The following is a 23081-nucleotide window of genomic DNA, read 5'->3' on the forward strand; positions in this document are numbered from 1 at the left end:
CTTTCCTATACTCTTCGTAACATCCCACTGTCTATTTTGTTCTTGCCAATTCAGCTTCTTAAGCCCTGCACCGTTTTCCCCCTTCTTCTTCTACCCGTTCCCAGCTGATAACCCTCCAAATGATCCCTGTAACTATGATTATGTTCTTGTTCTGGTGGTTTGCTTAGTTTGTTTTTGGCTTTTAGATTCAGTTGTTGATAGTTGTGAGTTTGTTATCATTTTAATGTTCATAGTTTTTTTATTTTCACCTCATAGTTTTTGCATTGCAACTCAGCTCAAACATCACCTCTTTATGATGTGTCTCCTGTTGGGCCCTGACACTGAGGGGATCCTGGTTGTCGCAGGACTCAGCTCTGGGCCTTCTAAGGCCTGGCTCTTGGGTGCACGGCCACTGCTTCTGGGGGCTCAGCATTTCTTCAATTTTTATGACAGTAGGAGAGTGCCAGTCAGCTATGTAGTCTGTGGTAACAGAATTTGAACATCTTTTTGTAGTGTATGCCTTGTGTTTTCTTTACCTTAAAAAATATTTTAAAGACTTCATTAAATATTTGCAAACCAATCTAATATGAAGCTAATATCCACAATATGTGAAGAACTCTTATAACTCAACACAAAAATCAAATAATCCAACTAAAAAATGGGCAAATGGCCTAATTACACATTTTTCCAAAGAAGGCATACAGATGGTCAACAGATCTAATACAAAGTTCTCAGTATCACTGATTGTTAGGAAAACACAAATCAAAACTACAATGAGATATCACCTCGGCCTGTTAGATGGCTACCATCAAAAAGACAAGAGATAACAAATACTGGAGAGTACCTGGAGAAAGGGAACGCTGTGTATTGTTGGTGGAATTGCAAATTGGTACAACTACTATGGAAGGCAGTATGGAAATTCCTCAGGAAATTAAAATAGCCCTGACTGGTATGCCTCTGTTGGTTGGATATCGTCATGCAAAGCAAAAGGTCATTAGTTGGATTTCCTGTTAGGGTTGTGTGTTGGTCCCCATCTGGGTGTGTGAAAGAGGCAGCTGATTGATGTTTCTTGTATTTATGTTTCTCTCTTTCTCCTTCCCTTCCCCTCTCTCTAAAAATAAGTAAGTAAAATCTTTTAAAAAAGAAATTAAAATAGATCCAGCAATTCCATTTCTGGAAATATATCCGGAGGAAATAAAAACAGTATGTCAAAGAGATAAGCTGCACCCCCATGTTTATAGCAGCATTATTTACAATAACCAAGATGTGGAAACAACCTAAGAGTCCCATCCACTAATAAATGTATAAAAATGTAATATATATATACATATATACATGCATACACACAATGGAATAAAAGGGAAGGAAATGTTGCCTTTGCACCATCAATGAACCTTGAGAGCATTACATTAAGTGAAGTAAGTCAGAGAAAAATAAATACTGTATGACTTAACTTATATGTAGAATCTTAAAAAAGAAAAAAACTCATAGAAAAAGATGGGATTTGTGGTTACCAGAGGCAGTGGGTAGGGGGTGGAGGGTGGTGGCTTTGGATGAAGGTGGTCAAAGGATACAAACTTTCTGTTATAAATAAGTACTGGGGTTATAATGTACAAAATGTTCACTGTGGTTAACACTCCTATATAGTATATATTTGAAAGTTTTTAAGATAGTATCCTAAGAGTTTTCATCATAAGGGAAAAAACACATTTCTTTCTTCTTTTTTTTTTTTTTTTGTATCTGTATAAAACAATGAATGTCAGTTGAACTTGTGGTAATCATTTCACAGTACAGGGTGGGCAAAAGTAGGTTTATAGTTCATATGGAAAATAATGCAATAATTAATAAGAATACAAGAATAAACTGCTTTGTGTAGTCACAACTGTAAATTTACTTTTGCCCTCTTCTGTATATGTAACTCAAGTTACTGTGCTGAACATTTTGAATTTAAACAGTGCTGAATGGCAATTGCATATCAATAAAACTGTAAAAAAGACTATTTTTGTTCTAACCATGCAAAAGGTTTACTACTTTCTTTTTTATATGTATATTTTATTGATTATGCTATTACAGTTGTCCCATTTTCCTCCCCTTATTCCCCTCCTCCTTGCACACCCCCCCACCCACATTTTCCCCTTTTAGTTCATGTCCATGGGTCATACATGTAAGTTCTTTGGCTTCTACATTTCCTATACTATTCTTAACCTTCTCCTATTTTCTGCCTACCATTTATGCTACTTATTCTCTGTATCTTTTCCCCCTCTCTCCCCTTTCCACTCCTCTGCTGATAACCCTCCATGTGATCTCCATTTCTGTGATTCTGTTCCTGTTCTAGTTGTTTGCTTAATTTTTGTTTTTGTTTTGTGGTGGTTAATAATTATGAGTTTGCTGTCATTTTATTGTTTTTGTTTTGTGGTTGTTAATTGTGAGTTTGCTGTCATTTTACTGTTCATAGTTTTGATTTTTTTTTGTTAGATAAGTCCCTTTAACATTTCATATAATAAGGGCTGGGTGATGGTGAACTTCTTTAACTGACCTTATCTGAGAAGCTCTTTATCTGCCCTTCCATTCTAAATGAAAGCTGTACTGGATACAGTAATCTTGGATGTAGGTCCTTGCCTTTCATGACTTTGAATACTTCTTTCCAGCCCCTTCTTGCTACTTATTTCTTTTTAAAGACTTTGTTTTAAAGAGCAATTTTAGGTTTACAGCAAAGTAAAGAAGAAGCTATAGAGCAGGAATGTCCAGTCTTTTGGTGTCTGTTGACCCACACATTAAATATACAAACAGTAATGAAAACTTATGAGCAAAAATAAGGTCTGTGCATAATTTTCGTGATATTTGCCAACACAGATAAGCAAAAAAGTCCTCACACAATAACCCTAACTATGCGGCTGTTTTGATAATCCTTTAAAATTGTTGAGCAGGTCCCAAGTTGATATCGCTAATATAGAAAATGTACGTATCTAAGTAATGTCATTAAAATTTTTATTATGAATTTTTAAAATTATTTTAAAGGTGAAAGAAAAGAGGGCAACATAAAACTAGTGAAATGTTTGACATCGTGTTTGAGAAACTAGTCCATTAATATCTGGTTGATAGAAGTAGTTGCAATTCTCAGTGAGTTCTCAAAGTGTTCATCAGATATTTTGGTTCTAATTTTACTTTAAATGTGTTTCATTCTTGAAAATAGTTGCTCACAAATGTAAGTGTGGCAATAACATGAATAAGGCATGATTGTAAGGCAAGGGATATTTATTTCTGTGAAGATAAGACCTATGAAAGTCCATTAAAGAGACACAATCAAAATTTTCTTTTAAGTTGAATGTCAGGTTGCAGCTCTATGCATTCCACTTGAAAATTGGCAGGTAACATTTATGTAGACTGAAAATGGAGTCATAAATATAGCAAAATATTGATTATTCTCCTGAAAATCTTGAAATCTGTTTTCAAATTCTCATGTCAAAATGAAAAACAGGGCTTTGTATTTTTCACTGTTCACAGGGCTGTGTTTAGGCAACTTGTCAAAATGCAGAAAATTGTTTGCCTTAATTTGAGCTTGCCATAATTTCAGTTTCATTTGGAACGCTGTTATGGTTTGAAACATGGTGTCAATAAGTTGTTTTTGACCTTGAAGACATGTTTAACTCATTTAAATAAGCGGGTAAATCCACTAAAAATGCTAAATCTGTAAGCCAGTTTTCATCATCAAGTTCTGCAACAATTTGGTTTTTTGATACCATAAATGACTTGATAACATGTCACAAATCATAAAATTTTCAACATTTGGCCTCAACTTAGTCATCTCATTTACAAAAAGTAAATGATGTCACCATAGTCAGTATCAGTACTTTTAAGGAATTTTTGGAATGGACAATGATTCAGTCCCTTGGCTCATATGAAATTCACATGAAATTCACAGTCTTGATGATGATTTGCATGATGTTATCTATTTTTAAAGCTTTTGTGCATAAATTTTCTTGATGCACTATGCAATGATACTTCATCAAACATGAGGTTTGGACCGCAATTGCATTGCCTTCTATTATTTTTAAAAGTCCCTCTCTTTCACCTACCATCACCAGGGCACCATTAGTAACTATACCAGATATGTTGACAATGAACAAAGAAAATCACTTTAACATATTTTTCACTGCTTCATATAAATCTCTTGGTTTAGTTATCTTTTAATGGCACTAAAGCAGCCATTTTTTCAGTGATGCTATATTCGTCACCTCTAATAAAAATGGCAAGTTGAGCCATATCTGTAGCATCAGTGCTAGCATCCATTGCCAAAGCATAACATTTAAAATTAACAGCTTTACTCTCCAAAATTCTTTCGATAGATTTTCCAATTTCTTCAGTTTGCCTGGCTGGTGAGCAAACTGATTTTAGAAATATCCTTCTTTTTTCAGGGCAAATTATACCTATTATGGTTTCTGTATGTTGCTTAATAAATTCACCATCAGTAAATGATTTGATTGATCAAATGATTAAATTGATTTTTTATTAAATAAGCTGCCACATAATTAGCTTTTACAATGGAATCCACCAGAGTTGTAACTTTTTGAAAAAATTTTGTTGAGAAGACAGACTTTTATGACTCCCACTGTTTTGTCCTCATCACACAATCCTTCATAGACATTGAATTTGGCAGCATGTTTTTGCATGTAATACCTTTTCAAATTATAGTCTTTGAAAACTTCACAAATTTCCTGCAAATTAAGCATAGTGCTTTACTATTTACTTGACAAAAAAGCAGTAATCTTTTTATTGAACAACCTTCCTTCATCCATATTTTTCTTTTGAGTTCTTTTTTATTTGAGATGTTGTAGAAGCCATGGTGGGATTAAAAAATAGTAAGTAAAGGATTTTATTTATTTTATTAAAATTAATTGACTGGAAAATAGAAAGTAGCCTTCTTGGCCACTGATGCTGGTCGAGGCAGAAGGCAGATTGTAAAGCATGGTGGATGATGTGTGAGGCGCTGCTGAGGTGTGAAAGTACCTTTAATAATCAAATAAGCATGCTTACCTGATTTCTAAGTCACATTAAAGGCTTAATGTTATGATGGTAGGTTGAAATATTATTAATAATTGCTGCCTTACTAAGTCATCACAAGCACATGTAATGTCTTGATGGTGTCAGTTCTACTGTCTGTGCTTCGAAGATAACAAACACATTGGAAGCTGCACACCTCTGTAAAACTGAATCCATGCATGCGTACGAATAGTGAGAGCGAACGTACATTTATTTTATGTGACCTTGTGACATGTAATCACAAAAAAATCTCAGTGTTTTAAGTAAATTTACAGTTTTGTGTTGGGCCGCATTCGTAGCCATCCTGGGCCACATGCGGCCTACAAGCTGCAGGTTGGACACCCCTGGTATAGAGAGTTTCCACATACCCCCTATCCTCACATGTGCATAGCCTCCACCAATGTCACAATCCCTGTCAGAATGGTACATTTGTTATAACTGATAAACCTACATTGATACATCATAGTCACCCAAAGTCCTTAGTTTTCATTATGGTTCATGCTTGGTGTTCTAGAGTCTGTGGATTTGGATAAATGAATGCTGACATGTATCATTGTAGTATCATACAGAGTGTTTTCACTGCCATAAACATCTGTGCTCTACCTATTCATCCCTCAGCTCCTCCCTACCTCCATCTCACCCCTGGAAACTGCTGATTTTTTTCCTGTCTCCATAGTTTTGCCTTTTTCAGAATGCATATACAATTGGCCCTTCACATCTGCAGGTTCTGCATCCATGATTTCAACCATCATGGATTGAAAATACTCTGGAAAAAAAAGGTGCATTATTGTTGATGTGTACTATGTGGTTAGACCTACCATGGTTGTATATGAACATGCACAAACTTTTCTTGTCATTATTTCCTAAGCAACACAGTATAACAACTATTTGCATAGATAATATTTATATTATATTAGGTATTATAAATAATCTAGAGATCATTTAAAGTATATGGCAGGATTGTGTGTAGTTATTATGCAGATATATCATTTTGGCCCTGGTCAGATAGCTTAGTTGGTTAGAGCATCATCCCTGATAAACCAGGGTTATGGGTTCGATATTCTGTGAGGCACATACAAGAATCATCCACTGAGTGCATAAATAAGTGGAACAACAAAACGATGTTTCTCTATCTCTCTCTCTGTCTCAATTAAAAAAAACAAACAAAAACAAACCAAAAGCACCTCCTTGCTTTCTGGCGCTACAAAGTACTCTGGGCTTATCTTATATTTCTCCTGCCTCCTCCCTAGAGTCATCCATTTATCTTGGGAACCCTGATTTCTTACATTGGAGAATGGTATAGAAAGCAAAATTTGTTACAGGTGTACTTGTTGCTATGTGGTTGTCACTGCTGCCAGACCTCAGAGGACAGAGCCTTAGCTCTGCACCCTACCATGATATAATAGTATCTGTATTTGTTTGTGTCTATTTATTTGCTTATAATTAATAAATATAAGCTCCTACTAATATCTCTTACTCTAATGAACTCTTTTTTTCTAGATTTTCTCTCTTGCTTATTTGTAATTTCTTTCTCTGATGGTGAAACCTTGCTCCCATTATTTTATTAGCTTATTTGTCTAATCCCGGTTTCAGATTTGCTCCTGATGATTTAATTTCTCTTTTAATGATATCTTTGGTTGTGAATTCACACTCTTTGAAATTTTTTTTGAGGTTTGCATTGAAATTTTATATTTAATAAGGCTTGCATTGAAATTTTATATTTTATATTTAATAAGATTACATTAGTCTTTTTTTTTTGCCTTTACAAACATTTTCTTATTTTGGTAAAATATGCATAACATTGAATTTACCATATTAACCATTTTTAGGTTGTATACAGTTGTGGATTGTCATTGTGTTTATAATGTGCAATCATCGTCACTATTCATTTCCAGAACTTTTTCATCATTCCAAACAAAAACTGAACCCATTAAAACATAACTCTCCTCTTTATTCTCCCTCTAACTGCTGCTATTCTACTTTGTGTGTCTGTGAATTTGCCTATTATAAGTACCTTATATGAGTGGAATCATACAATATTTGACTTTCTGTACTGGATTATTTTTTTTTAAGGCTTTATTTATTTATTTTTTAAAGGGGGAAGGGAGGGAGAAAGAGAGAGAGAGAAACATCACTGTGCGGTTGCTGGGGGCCATGGCCTGCAACCTAGGCATGTACCCTGACTGGGAATCGAACCTGCAACACTTTGGTTTGCAGCCCGCGCTCAATCCACTGAGCTACGCCAGCCAGGGCTAATTATTTTACTCAGCATAATGTTTTTAAGGTTCATCGATGTTGTAGCATGTATCAAAATTTTATTCCTTTATGGCTGAATAGTGTGTGTGTGTGTGTGTGTGTGCGCGCGCGCGCGCGCAGAGCACGTTTTGTTGATCCATTCATTTGTTGATGGACATTTGGATTGTTTCCACCTTTTGGCTTTGTGAATAATGCTTCTGTAGCATTGGTGTACAAGTAAGTATCAGAGTTCCTGTCCTCAGTTATTTTGGGTGTATACCTCGAAGTTGGATTTGATGGGTCATAGGGTAATTTTATATTTATCTTTTTGAAGAACTGCCAAACTTTTTCCATAGTGGCTACAGCATTTTACATTTTCACCAGCAGTACATAAGAGTTTCAGTTTCTCCACATCCTTGTCAATAGTTACTATTTTCTTTTCTTTTCTTTTTTTTCTTAAAAAGCTATCCTGGTGGGTATGGACTAGTCTCATTATAGTTTTGATTTAGATTTCCTTTATTTCTAGTGATATTGAACATCTTCTCTTGTGAGACTTAAAAATGGGCTTTTCTGGGCCATTTAAGTTATGAAACTTCTGGTCCCCAAACTGAGTAATTGTGAGCTTATGGTTGAGAATTCCCTAACCATGGGGTGGATATACTTTGTTTTTGGTTCAATCCGAAACTCTAGAACCAAGGGCAAGACATCATTATTATTCCCACTATTGATTTCTTCAGTGAGTTTCTTTTTTTTTTTTCTCTAGTTCACCCAGTTGGAGTGTTGCCCTTCAGGCATTCTGGTCTTTAGTCTGACCTCTCATCTTGCTGTGACCCAAAACTTGATCTTAAAAATTAGGTTCTAACTGTAATTGAACAGCAATGAAAAAATAATACAAGACAAAACTAGGCTCTAGGCCATCAGGTTTTTGTCACATAGCTTCAAATGACAACTTTAGAATTTTATGTCATTTGTCACATGGCTGCAAATGACAACTTCAGAACTCTTCTGATTCCCACTTTCCAGTTAGCAGCTTCATGGAATTTCAGTCATGCACTTGTAAAATTTTTAAAACTTATAATGAGCATGTTTGGTGTTCTCTAATAGAGTTTTGGTTTTGTTGTTAACAAATCAAGTGTATCATAATGCCAACACAGAAATCTTTGATTTGTTTCTCTTTTATTAAAAGGCAGAGGTGATGGAGATAAAGAAAAAGTTAGTGGTATGGATATTGTTCTCATAAATAAGGCAAGAAAACTTACAGGCACTAATTTCTAGAATCAGTGATGAATCATGGAGATACAGGGTTGATTTTTTTTATATTATACATATCCACATGCCCCCAATTTTTATTATATTGTACTAATTTGAACTTCTTTCTCTAGTAAATTCATACAAATGAATGACTGTAAATTAGCAGAAACACATTTTAATGTGTTCTTTTTCTCTTTAGAGGAAATAAAGTGTTTATAAGAAATAAAGGCAGCCCTAGCTAGCGTAGCTCAGTGGATTGAGCATGGCCTGCGAACCAAAGCATCGCAGGTTTGATTCCCAGTCGGGGCACATGCCTGGGTTGCAGACCACGGCCCCCAGCAACTGCACATTGATGTTCTCTCTCTCTCTCTTTCTCCCTCCCTTCCCTCTGTAAAAATAAATAAATAAAATCTTTTAAAAAAGTTAAAAAAAAAAGAAAGGCAAGCAAATGAAAATCTAGACTAAGCAAAGAGCTTGGGGAATGCTCAATTTTATTTTATATTTAATAGCTCTTTTAATGAATACTTATCTCAATTTGTTTTTATTTCAGCTCTGACTAGATCAGAATCTAAGAGAGATGGAGGTTTTAAAAATAATTGGAGCTTTGATCATGGAGAAGAAAGTGAAGGAGATACAGAAAAAGAGTAAGATTTTTTGCCCTTCAGATATTTTATAAGAATGAAACTTCTTGTTAGAAAAGCAATTTATATTTCATGTCAGTATTTTTAAGAGCATGGTATTCTTAAGAAAATACTGAGCTCTTTTACAGTAGCATTAAGGAAATAAAAAGCAATTATGTATTGGTAAATAATTTTGCTGTTATATTTCTCCATCTTTTGAAATGTATAAATATGTGCATGTAGTACAAGTAACCTTATTGTTAAATAACCACACTACAGATTTCCAACTAAACAGATTGTTCTTTAATAAAAAAGTAAACATGGTGATTTGCAAAGCCACCATTTATCAGTAAGTGAACCCATATTAAGACCTTTGAATTTCATATGAAGTTCACGTCCTGCAGTAATTTGCTTCCCACTTGTGCACTGCCCCCACCAACACATCCATCTTAAGATCAGATTACCACCAGGGAAGGCAGGAGCACTATAAATGATAAACACAGGTGTTGATCCAGACAGAAGTTAACCAAAGTGTTCATTACATTTGTTAGTGTACTAGGAAATTACTTTTGTGAAAAATCTTAAAAAATGGATTCAATAGAACCTTTCGCATTTTGCAGGGTTTGTATTAGAAATTCAGCATTGCTATTAGTTTCTTGGTTTATTGATCTGGTTTCCCCCCTAACGAGAACAAATATCAAATTTAGAGAAACACAAATATATACACTCAGTTCTACCAAAACTATAAATATGTTTTAGAAATTTTACACAAGAAGTCATCCAGCATATACTGGCTAAATATTGTAGTTGCTTCACTTCTATCTGGGCAACAGCTCCGTTTGTCATTACTGCTTTATGTGCCTTCACCTATGAAATATTGAACTGAAGTGAGGTTTTGTTTGAAGGAGAGCTTAGAACTGGGAAGTTTCTCACTTAAAATTGGTATAATATAGTCTTTTACTTCCTATTTTTTTAATTTAAAGTAATTTTTTGTTTAGTACCTATGCAGTTTAGAAAAATTGGAATTAAATATGAAATTAAAATGAATAGAAAGTATACCCCGTTTTAAACATTTTTGTGAAATATTTGGAAGGAGAGAATTTTTAGCATTAAAGAAGTTGATGTATATAAACGGTAATAAAACATTTTGCTTTTTTATTATAAATAAGATTTTACTAAAAATAGCTTAGTAGAGTTGTTTTTAGAAGGGTGTATTTTTTAAGTTTCTTTGTCAGAAGATTTGTTATGGGTATGTAAAAAAGATTGTGTTTTAAGATGCTACCTGTCCTGTATGCTTTATGAATCATACTCTGCTTCATTATTTATATTTGAATACTCAGGGGCTTTAGCTTTTGAACATGTTGAGGTTGAAATGAACTTTTTATTAATAGATGTATCAGTCTAGTCTTTTAGAGCCTCAGGCCAGGGATTCTCAGTGAAGGATTGGTAATTTCTTCAAAATGGTAGATGTATAACTATTTTACTGTGGTAGTACTATTGAAATTACTTTCTTTTCATTAGCTAAAATTTTCTTACCAGTTTGTTTCTTCTCTACTTGTTTCTCTGTCCTTCCCCACTAAAAGGCAGAAAGTAAAAATGAATGACCATATATGAAATTCATGTATAAGAAAATAAATATTATCTTCCTTTATGGCAGGGATCAGCAAACGATGACTCATGGGCCTCATCTGGCCCACTACTAGATTTTCTTAATTGTTTTAATAGACTACAGCCATACATGCAATCTACGGCAGATATTATACTACAGTGGCAAAGATGAGTAGTTGCTATAGAGACTGTATGGCCTGCAAAGGCTAAAATATTTCCTTTATGACCCTTTACAAAAAAAGTTTGCTGATCCCTGAATTATTGTATTAGGTGAGCAAAGAGAATAAAACCTCTGAATTTAATGTGTGGGTAATAATTGCCACTTAAGGTTTTTTTTCCCCCTTATTTTCTATGTAGTGAGGCAAATCTACTCAGTGTAGATGAAGATGAGGATTCCGAAACCTCAAAAGGAAAAAAGGCAAGTGTTGCTTTTTTAATTTTAAAAATATTTTTAGGTTATATTTTTAAAATGAATATGTCAAAAGAAAATGTTAACATTTTTAAGTGGTAAGCCCCAGCTACTCTCTTTCTTATCCCAGAGGCAAACAGTGTTCCCAGTTTCTTTTTTATCCCATCAGATATTTTATATGTTAAAGCAAAAATATATATTCTTGTCTCACCCTGTATTCCTAAACATTTGGTAGTATCCTACCCACTTTTTCTAATATTCTAAAAATTAATATATCTAGAGAACATCTATGAGAGTTTAAGAGTACTGTCATTTTTTTCAATGGATATTTCATTTTATGATGTACAATTATTATCCAATACCCACTAATTTATAATGTTATCAATCATTTCCCCCTAAAATAATGTTGAGTAAATTAGTCCTCTCTATGGGTTATTTTGCACACATACAAGTATATCTGTAGGATGAATATAGAAGTAAAGCTGCTGTATCAGCACAGATCCATTTCTCATTTTGTTACACTTGATGGACAGTTTTATCATCAATATCCGAGAGTGTGTATTTCCTTAAGCTTTGGTTACAGTGTTAATTTTTTGATTTTTACCAGTGAAAAATAGTACCTCAGTGTAGTCTTATTGTGCATTTCTTTTATTATGAGTGAGTTTGAATGTGTTTCATATGTGTAGAATTCATTTCTTTTTGATAACTGTCAGTTGATATCATTCACTGATTTTTCTATTTGGTCTTTAAAATATTAATTCATAAGAACTGTTTATATTGAGTCTGAGATACACATTTTTTTCACATTTGAAATCTTTGAACTCTGTCTAGATGCATATTATAATTTCATGACATGGATTAGTTTAAAAATACTTTGCATATTAGTACATACCATAATGATGAATTCATGTATAATAATTTCTTAGATTTGATGAAATACTGTTTTTTTTGAGGCATTGACTTGTTGCTTTGACACTAGTTGCTAATATTTTCTTTTAAGTATATTTTATTGATTATGCTATCACAGTTTTCCCAATTTTTCCCTTTTTATCCCTCATCCACCCTGTACCCCCCAACCCTCCAGCATTCCCCCCTTAATTCATGTCCATGGGTCATACATATAAGTTCTTTGAGTTCTTTGGTCCTATACCATTTCTTTACCTCTCCCTGTCTGTTAATGCCTACCAGTTATGCTTCTTCTTCCCTGTACCTTTTCCCCCCATTCCTCCCTTACTCCTCCCCACTGAAAACCCTTCATATAATACCCATTTTTCTGAATCTGTTCCTATTCTACTTGTTTGCTTAGTTTCTGTTTTTGTTGTTTTTCTTTCTTTTATTTTTTTAGGTTCATTTGTTGATAGTTGTGAGTTTGTTGTCATTTTGCTGTTCATATTTTTTATTTTCTTTTTCCTAGATAAGTCCCTTTAAAACATTTCATATAGTAATGGCTTAGTGATGATAAACTTTTTTAACTTGACCTTATCTGGGAAGCACTTTATCTGCCCTTCCATTCTAAATAAAAGCTTTGCTGGATAGAGCAATCTTGGATGTAGGTCCTTGCCTTTCATGACTTGAAATACTTCTTTCCATCCCCTTCTTGCCTGTAAGGTTTCTTTTGAGAAATCAGCTGATAGCCTTACGGGAACTCCTTTGTAGGTAACTGCCTCCTTTCCTCTTGCTGCTTTTACGATTGTCTCTTTGTCTTTAATCTTGGGTAACTGGATGATGTCCCTTGGTGTTTTCCTCTTTGGGTCTAACTTCTTTGGGACTCTCTGGGCTTCCTGGAAGTCTGTTTCCCTTGCCAGATTGGGGAAGTTTTCCTTCATTATTTGTTCAAATAAGTTTTTAATTTCTTGCTGTTGTTCTGCTTCTGTCACCCCTATAATTCAGATATTGGAATGTTTCAAGTTGTCCCAGAGGTTCCAAAGTCTCTCCTCATTTTTTTTCTTCATTTGTTCTAATCGGATGTTTATTTCTTCTTTCTGTTCCAAATCGTTGGTTTGAGTCCTGGTTTCCTTCCTGTCACTGTTGGTTCCCTGAATATTTTGCTTTATTTCATTTTGGGTATCTTTTATTTGTTCTTTCATTTTTCGACCAAGCTCTGTCAGTTCTGTGAGCATTTTGATTACCAGGGCTTTAAATTCTCCATCAGATAGATTGGCTACCTTCTCATCACTTAGCTCTCTTTCTGAAATTTTTCTCTGTTCTTTCATCTGGGCTCTATTTCTTTGTCTTGGGGCACCTGTTCAGTTTTAAGGATGCAGGGCCTTAGGTATTCGCCAGGCAGGGCAACCCTCCTTGTTGCACTGTGGTGCTGCCTGGTGGGGGAGGGATCAGAGAGGGAACAATGCAGCTCCACTGCTGGGCCCTAGCCCCACTTTCCAACAAACTCTCCTGTGAGACTGGGAGTTTTTCCAACAACGTCACTGTAGTCCACAATCAACTGGGTCTAAGTTTCCTGTTCAGTCAGCCCCGCCCACGGGGTCAGCTGCCTTGCAGGCTGGCAAGGGAGCTCCGCCTGCAGGTTCTCAGCCATCTCTGCCTGCAGGTTCCTCAGCCTCGCCCCAGATTCTCTCCATCCGGCACCTTGCCTTACTGGTCTGGTTGTTCTGATTGACTTTTTCTTTAATTCCTTGGTTGTTGTAGTTCCATGCAGTTTGATTTTCTGGAACTTCTGGTTGTTTATGATTTTAGATTGGTTGTTATCCTCCTTTTGGTTGTGCGAGGAAGCGAAGGGTTTCTACCTACGCCTCCATCTTGGCCGGAACTCTCATTGTGCCTCTTTGGAATGTATGTCTTTCATCAGCCATTATCTTTGTGGATGTTTCCTTTCCACATTATTCTTCCTAGAACTTTTATCCAGCATATTAAGGCCATCATTTTTCTTTTCAAAATCTGTATTTTATATATAAAAGAAAAAAAGGATAACATCAGATCCCAGTACAACATTCTAAGTAATTTCCTCAGGTATATATTCTAACTCACTAACTTTTATCTTCAGCTGTATCTAACCTTCAGTTTAATGTGTCCACTTATATATTTATTTAAAAACATTTCAATGACATATTTTGTAGAACTTCAGTTGATTCTTTCAAAATTTTCTGTATTTTCCAAAAATAATTCTTTCTTTACTGTTTAAGAATTTAAATGCCTTTAATATGCATTTTTAGTGTCCCTAATGATTTAGTTTATTATTTTAGGTTATCTTATCTCAAGTTCTTAGTTGTTAAATTTACTGAATACTTGATTTTTAGTTCAATTGATTACGTGATGTTTGGTGTTGGAAGATACCACATACTGATATTGGGTTGGCCAAAAAATTCATTTAGTTTTTCCCATACAATGGCTTTAGTGGCACTTAATTGTCCTGAACTTCATTTGAAACAGTTTTGTTAAGAGTGTATTGACAGCTGTCATATCATCATGCATTTTAAAAAAATATCAAAATTAGTGAATTTTTGTGTAGCCATTTTAATACCGAAGATGGAAGAATATACACAACATTTTCAGTGTATTATGCTTTATTATTTCAAGAAAGGTAAAAATGCAGCTCAAAACCAAAAAAAGACTTGTGCAGTATATGGAGAAAGTACTATCAGTCATGGACCATGACCCTAGAGGAACAATTTGCCAGGAACATGTCAAAAGTGGTTTGCGAAGTTTCTTGATACTATTTACATTTTGGCCAAATAGTTCTTTCTTTGGGGCTGTTTTATGCATTGGAAGATGTTTAGCAGCACCTCTGTCCTCCACATGCTAGAAGCCAATAGTGGGAGACAGCCGACATACTCAAAATATCCAAATCAATAAAGTAGTTATTGAAAATGAAATATCTACCTTTTATTTTGTGAAAAAATAGTGAACAGACTTTTTGGCTAACCCAGTAACTTTTGCACATTTAGCTGCCCTAATCAGTATTTATTCATGCAGCAAATATATATTGAGCATAGTGTTTTAATTACTAGGGAAAAAAACAGACAAGTTTCTTGTTCCTGTGGAGCTTTAATTCTAGTAACTGGCTATGTTCTTTAGTTACTTAATAATTAATGTTATAATACAGGGGTGGGCAAACAGACCAAATCCAGCCTATAGTCTGTAGTCTGTGAACTAGAATAGTTTTAAGATTTTTTAAATGGTTAAATCAAAATACTATTTCATGACATTATTTCACTATTTCATGACATGTGAAAATTATATGAAATTCAGAATTGTGTCCTTAAATAAAATTTTATTGGAAAACGGCTATGCTTATTTGTTTATGTATTGTCATTGACTGCTTTCATGCCACATAAACAGATTTGCATTATTTGGACAGAGTTGAATAGTTTTTTTTAAATGGTATTTTTTTCCATTACCTTGTTTTTTTAAGATTTTATTTATTTTCGGAGAGAGGAGAAGGGAGGGAGAATAAGACAGAGAGAAACATGGATGTGAGAGAAACCTTTACTTGTTGCCTCTCACATGCCCCCAGCTGGGGACCTGGCGTATAACCCAGGCATGTGCCCTGATGGAGAACCGAACTGTCCATCTTTTGGTTTGCAGGCCAACACTTAATCCACTGAGCCACTGCTGCTTGGGCTCCATTACCATTTATCCCTCTTATATCCTCTGGAGTTGAGTAGTTTTGACCCATAAAGCCTAACATATTTGTTACCTGATCCTAGAGGAACAGTTTGCCAGTTCCCTGTACTGTTGTTTATACCGTGCAAATGTGTCATATATAGAATGGTATTAGAGAAATGCAGCATTTTTGGGTGGGGTATATAGAGTAAACAGACAGAATATCGGACTCTTTGCCAGCTAAAACTGTTCACTTTTTAAAATGGTTGTGAGAGTTATGAGCCTATGTAATCCACATAGCAGATGGCACCAGGAAGTCCTCCATAAATAACTAGCTTATCATTATCAAATGCAGTGTTAATAAACCCATGTAAACTGTATTCCTGTGTAAATTATAATGTGTTTATAGTTGCTTACCTGATGTCAGTAGGCCCATGTTTATAGTTGGTTTTGTAACCATGTGATTTTGTGCTAATCCATCTGTCCATAGTAGTTCTCCTGTTAATGTGTTTGCATTAGCTAGAAAACTGTCTTAGGCTACTCGTGAGGAGACAAAGAATAGGGAAACCTCCAAAGAAAATATTATCTTGACTTTTGTAGTTGTAGTGCTGTAATTTGTGAGATAGGCAACCATAAATGGCTCAATTTTAACTTATTTACACCTTATTTCCCCCAGAATTTGATATGGATAACTAAGATCACAAATAAAATGAGAAAAATAAAAATTATTAATTAGGCAGAGAGAAGTAGATGTGCCAGGCATCTAATGTAATTTTTGTTGTAATTTTTAATTCAACAGCTCTATTTGTGTGAAAAGAGAATCTTTTACAAATTTACATCTTGTGATTCTCCTATGGAGTGATTTTTTTTTTTTCTTGGAGACACCTTCTCAGTATAACAGATGGTAGAGAATGTTTTCTAAGGAAATTTGACAATATAATAAATGTTTTCCATGAGATACAGCTATCTGTCAAAGCTAAAAGTACTGGTTGTTGCTGACTGAAGTGAATATAGCTTTTGATAAAAACCTCTAGGCACAGAATTGAGAAATTTAAGAATTTAGCTTATATAGATCTAATTGCTTTAATGATGGGCTTTAGATTGTCTGTTGCTATGCCAAAATACTTTCTCAAAAAGAAAAAATTGAAAATGTATAAGCACTTAATCAGTAAGACGGCTGAATTAGCTATGTGCCTATACTCGTATATTGGATGAGATAATTTTAGTTTAAACAATTCTTAAGAGTAAGGATTACCTTTCTATCTACATTTTTATTAAGGAATTTTTAGTATAGTTCTTTTGATTTTTGAGATGTTCTGTATCCTAATCTTGAGTCATTTTTTAAAATAATATTGCTTGTTTTTGCCTCTTGTTAACAATCAATATTTATATTCTACAAACAGCACTATAAATTCATGCTGTGTAATTTGGGAAATCATAGAATTCGGAATCAGATCAGTTATTTTTTAATTTACATTTTATTTTCAATTACAGTTTACATTTAGTATTTGTATTAGTTTCAGGTGTACAGCACATGACAGTTAGACAATCATGTACCTTACAAAGTGTTCCCTCTGATATTTACAGCACCCATTTGACATCATAGATAGTTATTGCAATATTATTGACTATGTTCCCTATGTGTATTTTACAGGAGTCAAATCAGTCTTTGTTCAAAACTATTTAACCAGTTTGGAGAAGTCTCCTTGCTTTTAAGTTCAGTTTTCATAACATAGGGATAGGGCTTCAGTAAAGTTTAAATGACATGTGCTGTATTTTGTTGAGAAAAAAACAGAAACTGAAGTGGGAAATTTGGGTGTTTTAATCTTGTCATTCAGTAGCGTCAGTAGCAATTGATCTGATGTTTCAGGTATAGTTGTTGAATCCCATTCTAAAGAACTACTGAAATGTATAAAATACGGAGGTTAAATAATATTGAATATAAAGTAATTAGTATAATGCCTATTCATAGCAAGCACTCAATAAATAGTAGTTGTGATTAACTATATATAAGAATGAAATGACTGTATTTTGCCATGTATAATTTGCACTTTTTGCTCAAATTTTTGAGGATAATGTAGTAAGGATGCATGTTATACATGGGTATAATGACTACATGCCATGGGTATAATAATGGGCATAATCCATGTATAACGTGCATAAACATGTGCACATTATACATGGGAGAGCATTATACATGGCAAAATACGGTATATGGTATATGGTCAGTTTGTAATGGAAACTTTTTGCTTCCAAGATGTTTAACATGGTATATATGATATCATGATATATGAGGTCTATCCAGAAGGTATCCAACCATGTAATTAGAAAAATAGAGACATTGAAGAAGATACAAGAAACATTGTACATAGGACAATGATGTCTTAGTCCCCTTCAAAGTAGGTACTTTGGGACCTCACGCAGTTCTCCTGGTCACTGTCAGCTGCCCTGTCATGTTTTCCTGAATCTCATCGAGATTCTGAAATCTCTACCCTTTTGAAGGTGATTTTAGTTTTGGGAAAAGCCAGAAGTCGCAGGTCACTAAATCTGGGGTATAGAGAGGCTAAGTCACCTGGTTGATACAATGTTTCACCAAAAAACTGCATTAGACTTGATATATATGTAGGTGCATTGTTGTGATGAAGTTGCCAATCACTAGTTGCCCATAGCTGCGGCCTTCTGAATCATCTGAGTAGTGTCTGCAGAGGAATGTTCAAGCTTAATGCAAATTTGATGCAGATTTGTTGCTGTACTCATTGTCATTTTGAATATGATGGCCACACAGTACACGTGCTCACTCAATGGCATTTACCATCCCCACTGACTCATACAGTGAAGTTGTCATTATTCATGCATGCTCATTCCAGTCCACTCTCCTTGGCTGCCAGGTTACATTGATATCACGCAAATCATTCTTGTGATATTAACAATGGCTGGACTTTTTCCAGACAGGCCTTGTGTATCAAAATCACCTAGAGCCATGGCTCTTCAACATTGGTGTTTATCAGAATCACCTGGAAGGTTCCATCAACAAATGCCTCACTATCCCCTCAGTTTCTGATTTAGGAAGTCTGGGTCCTGATCATTTGTATTTTAAAGTGTTCCCAAGTGATGTAGATGTTGCTTACCTAACAACCACACTTTAAGAAACATTTACTTAAGTCATTAAAAAAAAAAAAGTAACGAGGGAATAGGCCTATATCAAAATGACTGAATAGGCCTAATTTTTTGTGGCTGAATGCAGTTTAATGACCAACTGTTTATGATAAAATAATTTATGGGCTTTCTAATTGAAGATATATGTGTTTCTAATTGAGCAAGACTGTTACTGAAATCCTATCTGTCCATTCCAGAGATAGGCCATTTGTATATGTGTTATATCTTTTGTTAAGCATGAAATAACCCCATGATTACAAGGAAAGTTGTGTGGCTGGAAAGAGACAACAGACCTATTTGATTTCTAAATCATTACCTTTCCACAATAACACTATGTTTCCTCCGAAAAAATGCAGAAGTGGTTGTATTCTTTACTAATGGAAATGAAAGAGTGTGATAATCCCATTATTTTTATCCCCCATAGTTCTGTTCCTATTTTCAGTTTTTTCCCTTGTATTGATGGACCTGCTTATGAATGGTAGCTATTGTATATGAAAAATCAGAGATAATTTGAGGCCTAGGACAGTATTATCTTTGTCTAGGGGTATATATGTTTACCTCTGCATAATAACTAGGACTAGTAGCAGTCTCAGATCACCTTAATCCAATGTTCTCCAAATGTCCTCTTGTTAGCAGTATCAGTATCACTCGTGCCCTTGTTAGAAATGCAGGTTCTCAGGGCCATCCCAGACCTACTCATTCAGAATATACTTTAAGGGTCAGACACTGCAGTTTGTTTTAACAAACCACCCAACTTATTCTGTATTACTCAAAATTTGAACCAGTTTATTCTGATTTACTCTTAATTGAATTGGAGGTTGAGATAATTCTAAGCTGGATTTCAGTCTGTGAGAGGACTGTTACAGTTCTAATTCACTCTTATTCATGGACTGTAGTCCTAATCCAGATTTTCAGCTGGTTACACAGTCCTTCACATTTGGTAGATCTTGAACTCCACTTTTTGCCTCCTTAGGTTTCAGTATAGTTTCTCAGACTTTCAGCTGTATCTTTGGAATCAAAAGGTGCCTTTGGAAAAATATGACTCTGGGCTCAGATTTCTGAGTTTTCTTAATCCTTCACTCCCTTGGTAGCCTTCAGATGCCTGACACCCATTTTTTTTTTAATTTGTAGTTTTCCGGCTTTTCTAGTTGTTTTCAGAGACTAGAGGGAAGATTGATCTACATTATTACCTAATATGCCAGTAATTACCAGAAGTCAAGGAGTCTGAAGTACATGGCTCTAAAAGATTAGGAAGTGAAGACGTGTCTCAAGAAGCAGAACATGATACTCAGCATGTCAAAAATAGGTCTTTTGGAATTTTGTAATGTAGATACACCTAAAAACAAGGATGGTGCTGGCATAGTGAGCTTTCTTTTTAGTACTTTTTTTTTTTTTTTTGGCAGCTGTTAGGTTTCTATAGAGATAAGGGGAAGGAGGAAGGGAGACAAGTTGCTATCTTATGACTATATTTTCTTACAAAAGATTAAAAAAGAAAATAAAATATACTGTTTCAAAAATATAATTAAAGGATATAAGAATGATTTTTAAAATCTTGTTTTGGGTAAATAATCACTAAGAACTGAGGACCTTTGTCCTGAGTCTGAAAGCAGCTTTTAAATTTTTTGTGCAATGAATGTGATAAAAGTAGGTTTCTTTTCGAAGAGCTTCCCAAGTAATGGGCCATTCTCTTGTTATACTGTGATCTACCTAAAGTGGTTGTTATTGATACATTTATATTATCATTTGCAATGATGAAAGTATGAAGAGGACATCATGGTTTCTGTGTTCATATAGAAACTTCCATGCTAAGACCAAAGTCATTGTAGTTGAAATGACAACTTATACTATATTTGGCTGTACTGCCCTAGAGATAGCAGCAAGGCCTGTTAAACAGGGGAGTTGTTTATTTTTTACTCTTGGTAAAGCACTATCCTAGGATCATGTACCTTCATTCCTTGTGTTTTTCTTTTAAGATTTTTAATTTATTTTTAGAGAGAGGAAGGGAGGGAGAAAGAGAGGGAGAGAAACATCAGTGTGTGGTTGCCTCTCGCATGCCCCCTACTAGGGACCTGGCATGCAACGCAGGCATGTGCCCTAGACTGGGAATTGAACCGGTGACCCTTTGGTTCTCAGGCTGGCACTCAGTCCACTGAGCCACACCAGACAGGGCATCCCTGTGGTTTTGTCTTTTCATTTTCTCAAATATCTTTAGAGATACTTAAATTTAAATGAAAAGAAAATAATATAAGTACCCATCCTCCCTATATATTTGTGTTGTACTTAGGAAAAAAGTATTACTGTTGAATTACTCTTAGATTTATGCCACTGCCATCCTTCCCACTCCTCCTTAATAGCTGGTACTTTTTACTACCCTCTTCATAAATGGATTTTCAAGTAGTTGTTGATAAATTATCATATTATAGTATTTGTTGTTTCTTTAACATGTATGGATTTTTTTCCAGTTAAATCGCCAATCTGAAATTGTTGCTACTGGTTCTGGTGATTCCTGGAAGACATATGCAAGACGAAACAAGACTGAAAATCTAAAACTTTTAAAGGGCAACCCAATTGGACTTAACATGTTGAGCAACAAAAAGAAATTGAGGTATAGGCATTTCACCACACATTCCTACAGAAAACATAAAGACCTTGACACCAAAACTATCTTTGTGGCCAGTTGGCCCAACCTATACCTTTCTTTTCACTTCTTGTCATTAGGGCCAAGAAGTAGAGTGGTCCCAGTGTGTGGATTTTGATTCTTAGGAATGGAGTTAATTACAGTGATTTCTTGGTTATAAATAAAAATATTGCAAGAAAAATTTTAGTAGTCTAAGATTTATAAGATAAACTTGCTTTCATACAGTTTGTAAAATCTCAGTCATGATGTTAGAAGTAGAAGTCATTATTGGGTAGATAGTCATGTCTCATTTAGGGGAGTCTTGTCAGGATTATCTCAATAAGGGATTTTTTTTTTACTTTAAAAGATTTTTTATTTTTCTTTTAGATACAACTCAGTCTTTCTTAGTGGTTGTCATAGTGAACCACTGTTACTGACATGATTTGGCATCTCCCAGAAATATAGTCGAAAATCACTACTTCGTTTCTGCTTTGTCAATTTATAGACAATCAAGCTACGTAAAGGCTAAGTAACTTTTGAGTCAGTGGGAGAGTCAGAAGTAGAATTTAGGACTCCTTATATTATTTTTTTCTATAATTAACATTTTTATTTTGGCATGTAAGAAAACTAATATTTATAGTTTAAAAACTTTTTGTAAATGGCCTCTAAATAGAAAAAGAGAAAATATATTTGAATTAGTTTACCAGAAATCTTCTATTACAAAGCTTTCTTTTAGGATTCCTGTTTTCTATTTTAGTATTCTTCTCTTTATCTTTTTTCATGAACTGTATTGGAAACATTCAAAGACAGATTCAGAAATTAGAGATCTCCTAAGGGACAATTTAACATGGCCAATTGGGTTTATCTATAAATTTTTTAAGTGGTTTTGTTTGTGTGCTCAGATTTTAAAGGATTTATTTTGCACATGTGTATGTAATTTTTTCTTACTTTGTTTCTTGAATTTGCAGTGAAAATACATCAAATGCATCATTATGTTCTGGAACTGTCATTGATGGTAGATGTTTTCATCATGCTAATGCACAGATACCAGTGGTAAAAACAGCAGCCCAAAGGTAAGGATTCTGTTGCCTTTGTTTAGTATATACATACCATCCCCTTTAGTAAGAGTTATTTGACTGTTTTTTTTTAAAACCATTTTTACTTGTGTAATTTTACTGTTTCTATTGTCTATAAAGATATATTCATGTCTTTGAAATAATTCGTGTCCTAGAATTTTATTTTATATCAGCTTTTGAATAAATTACATTCTGTAAATAGAGACTTTTTAAATAAAAGCCATTCAATTGCATTATATTCTAGTTAAATTACCCTAATTTCTTTGCAACATTGAGCTTAAAGCATTTGACAGAAATCTTCATCTGGAAGGTTAGCTCTGATGAATAAAACTAGTTAAAACTATAGTATAGTTTTCTTATAAGGTTTATAGGATTTTATGGTATCAAAATAAATCACATTATTAGTTTTAAATATTTAAAAAAATTTTGTGTTTTAGTAGTTTTAATAGATTTGGATTTTCTCACTGGTTTTGAGAGTACTACTTTGAACCTTGAAATAATGAGAACAACAGTGGGGAAAGCTTGGTGTT

General features: G+C 34.4%; 1 protein-coding gene across 7 annotated transcripts in view; it reads left to right on the top strand.

The window, feature by feature from the left end:
- The window catches only part of SENP6 (SUMO specific peptidase 6), a 112643-nt gene that overhangs the window by 21245 nt on the left and 68317 nt on the right, over positions 1-23081 (top strand). For 5 of the 7 annotated variants that reach the window (XM_028510889.2, XM_028510890.2, XM_028510888.2 and 2 more), the window contains exons 2-5: positions 9056-9149; positions 11091-11151; positions 21321-21463; positions 22444-22548. In XM_028510889.2, coding sequence (XP_028366690.1) covers positions 9056-9149; positions 11091-11151; positions 21321-21463; positions 22444-22548 — 403 coding nt within the window. Of the gene's footprint in view, positions 1-9055; positions 9150-11090; positions 11152-21320; positions 21464-22441; positions 22549-23081 lie in introns of those variants that run through there. The other 2 variants (XM_036024365.1, XM_036024368.1) reach the window with 2 other exon arrangements.

This window comes from Phyllostomus discolor, chromosome 4, assembly GCF_004126475.2.
Source record: "Phyllostomus discolor isolate MPI-MPIP mPhyDis1 chromosome 4, mPhyDis1.pri.v3, whole genome shotgun sequence".
NCBI classification, from domain to species: domain Eukaryota; kingdom Metazoa; phylum Chordata; class Mammalia; order Chiroptera; family Phyllostomidae; genus Phyllostomus; species Phyllostomus discolor.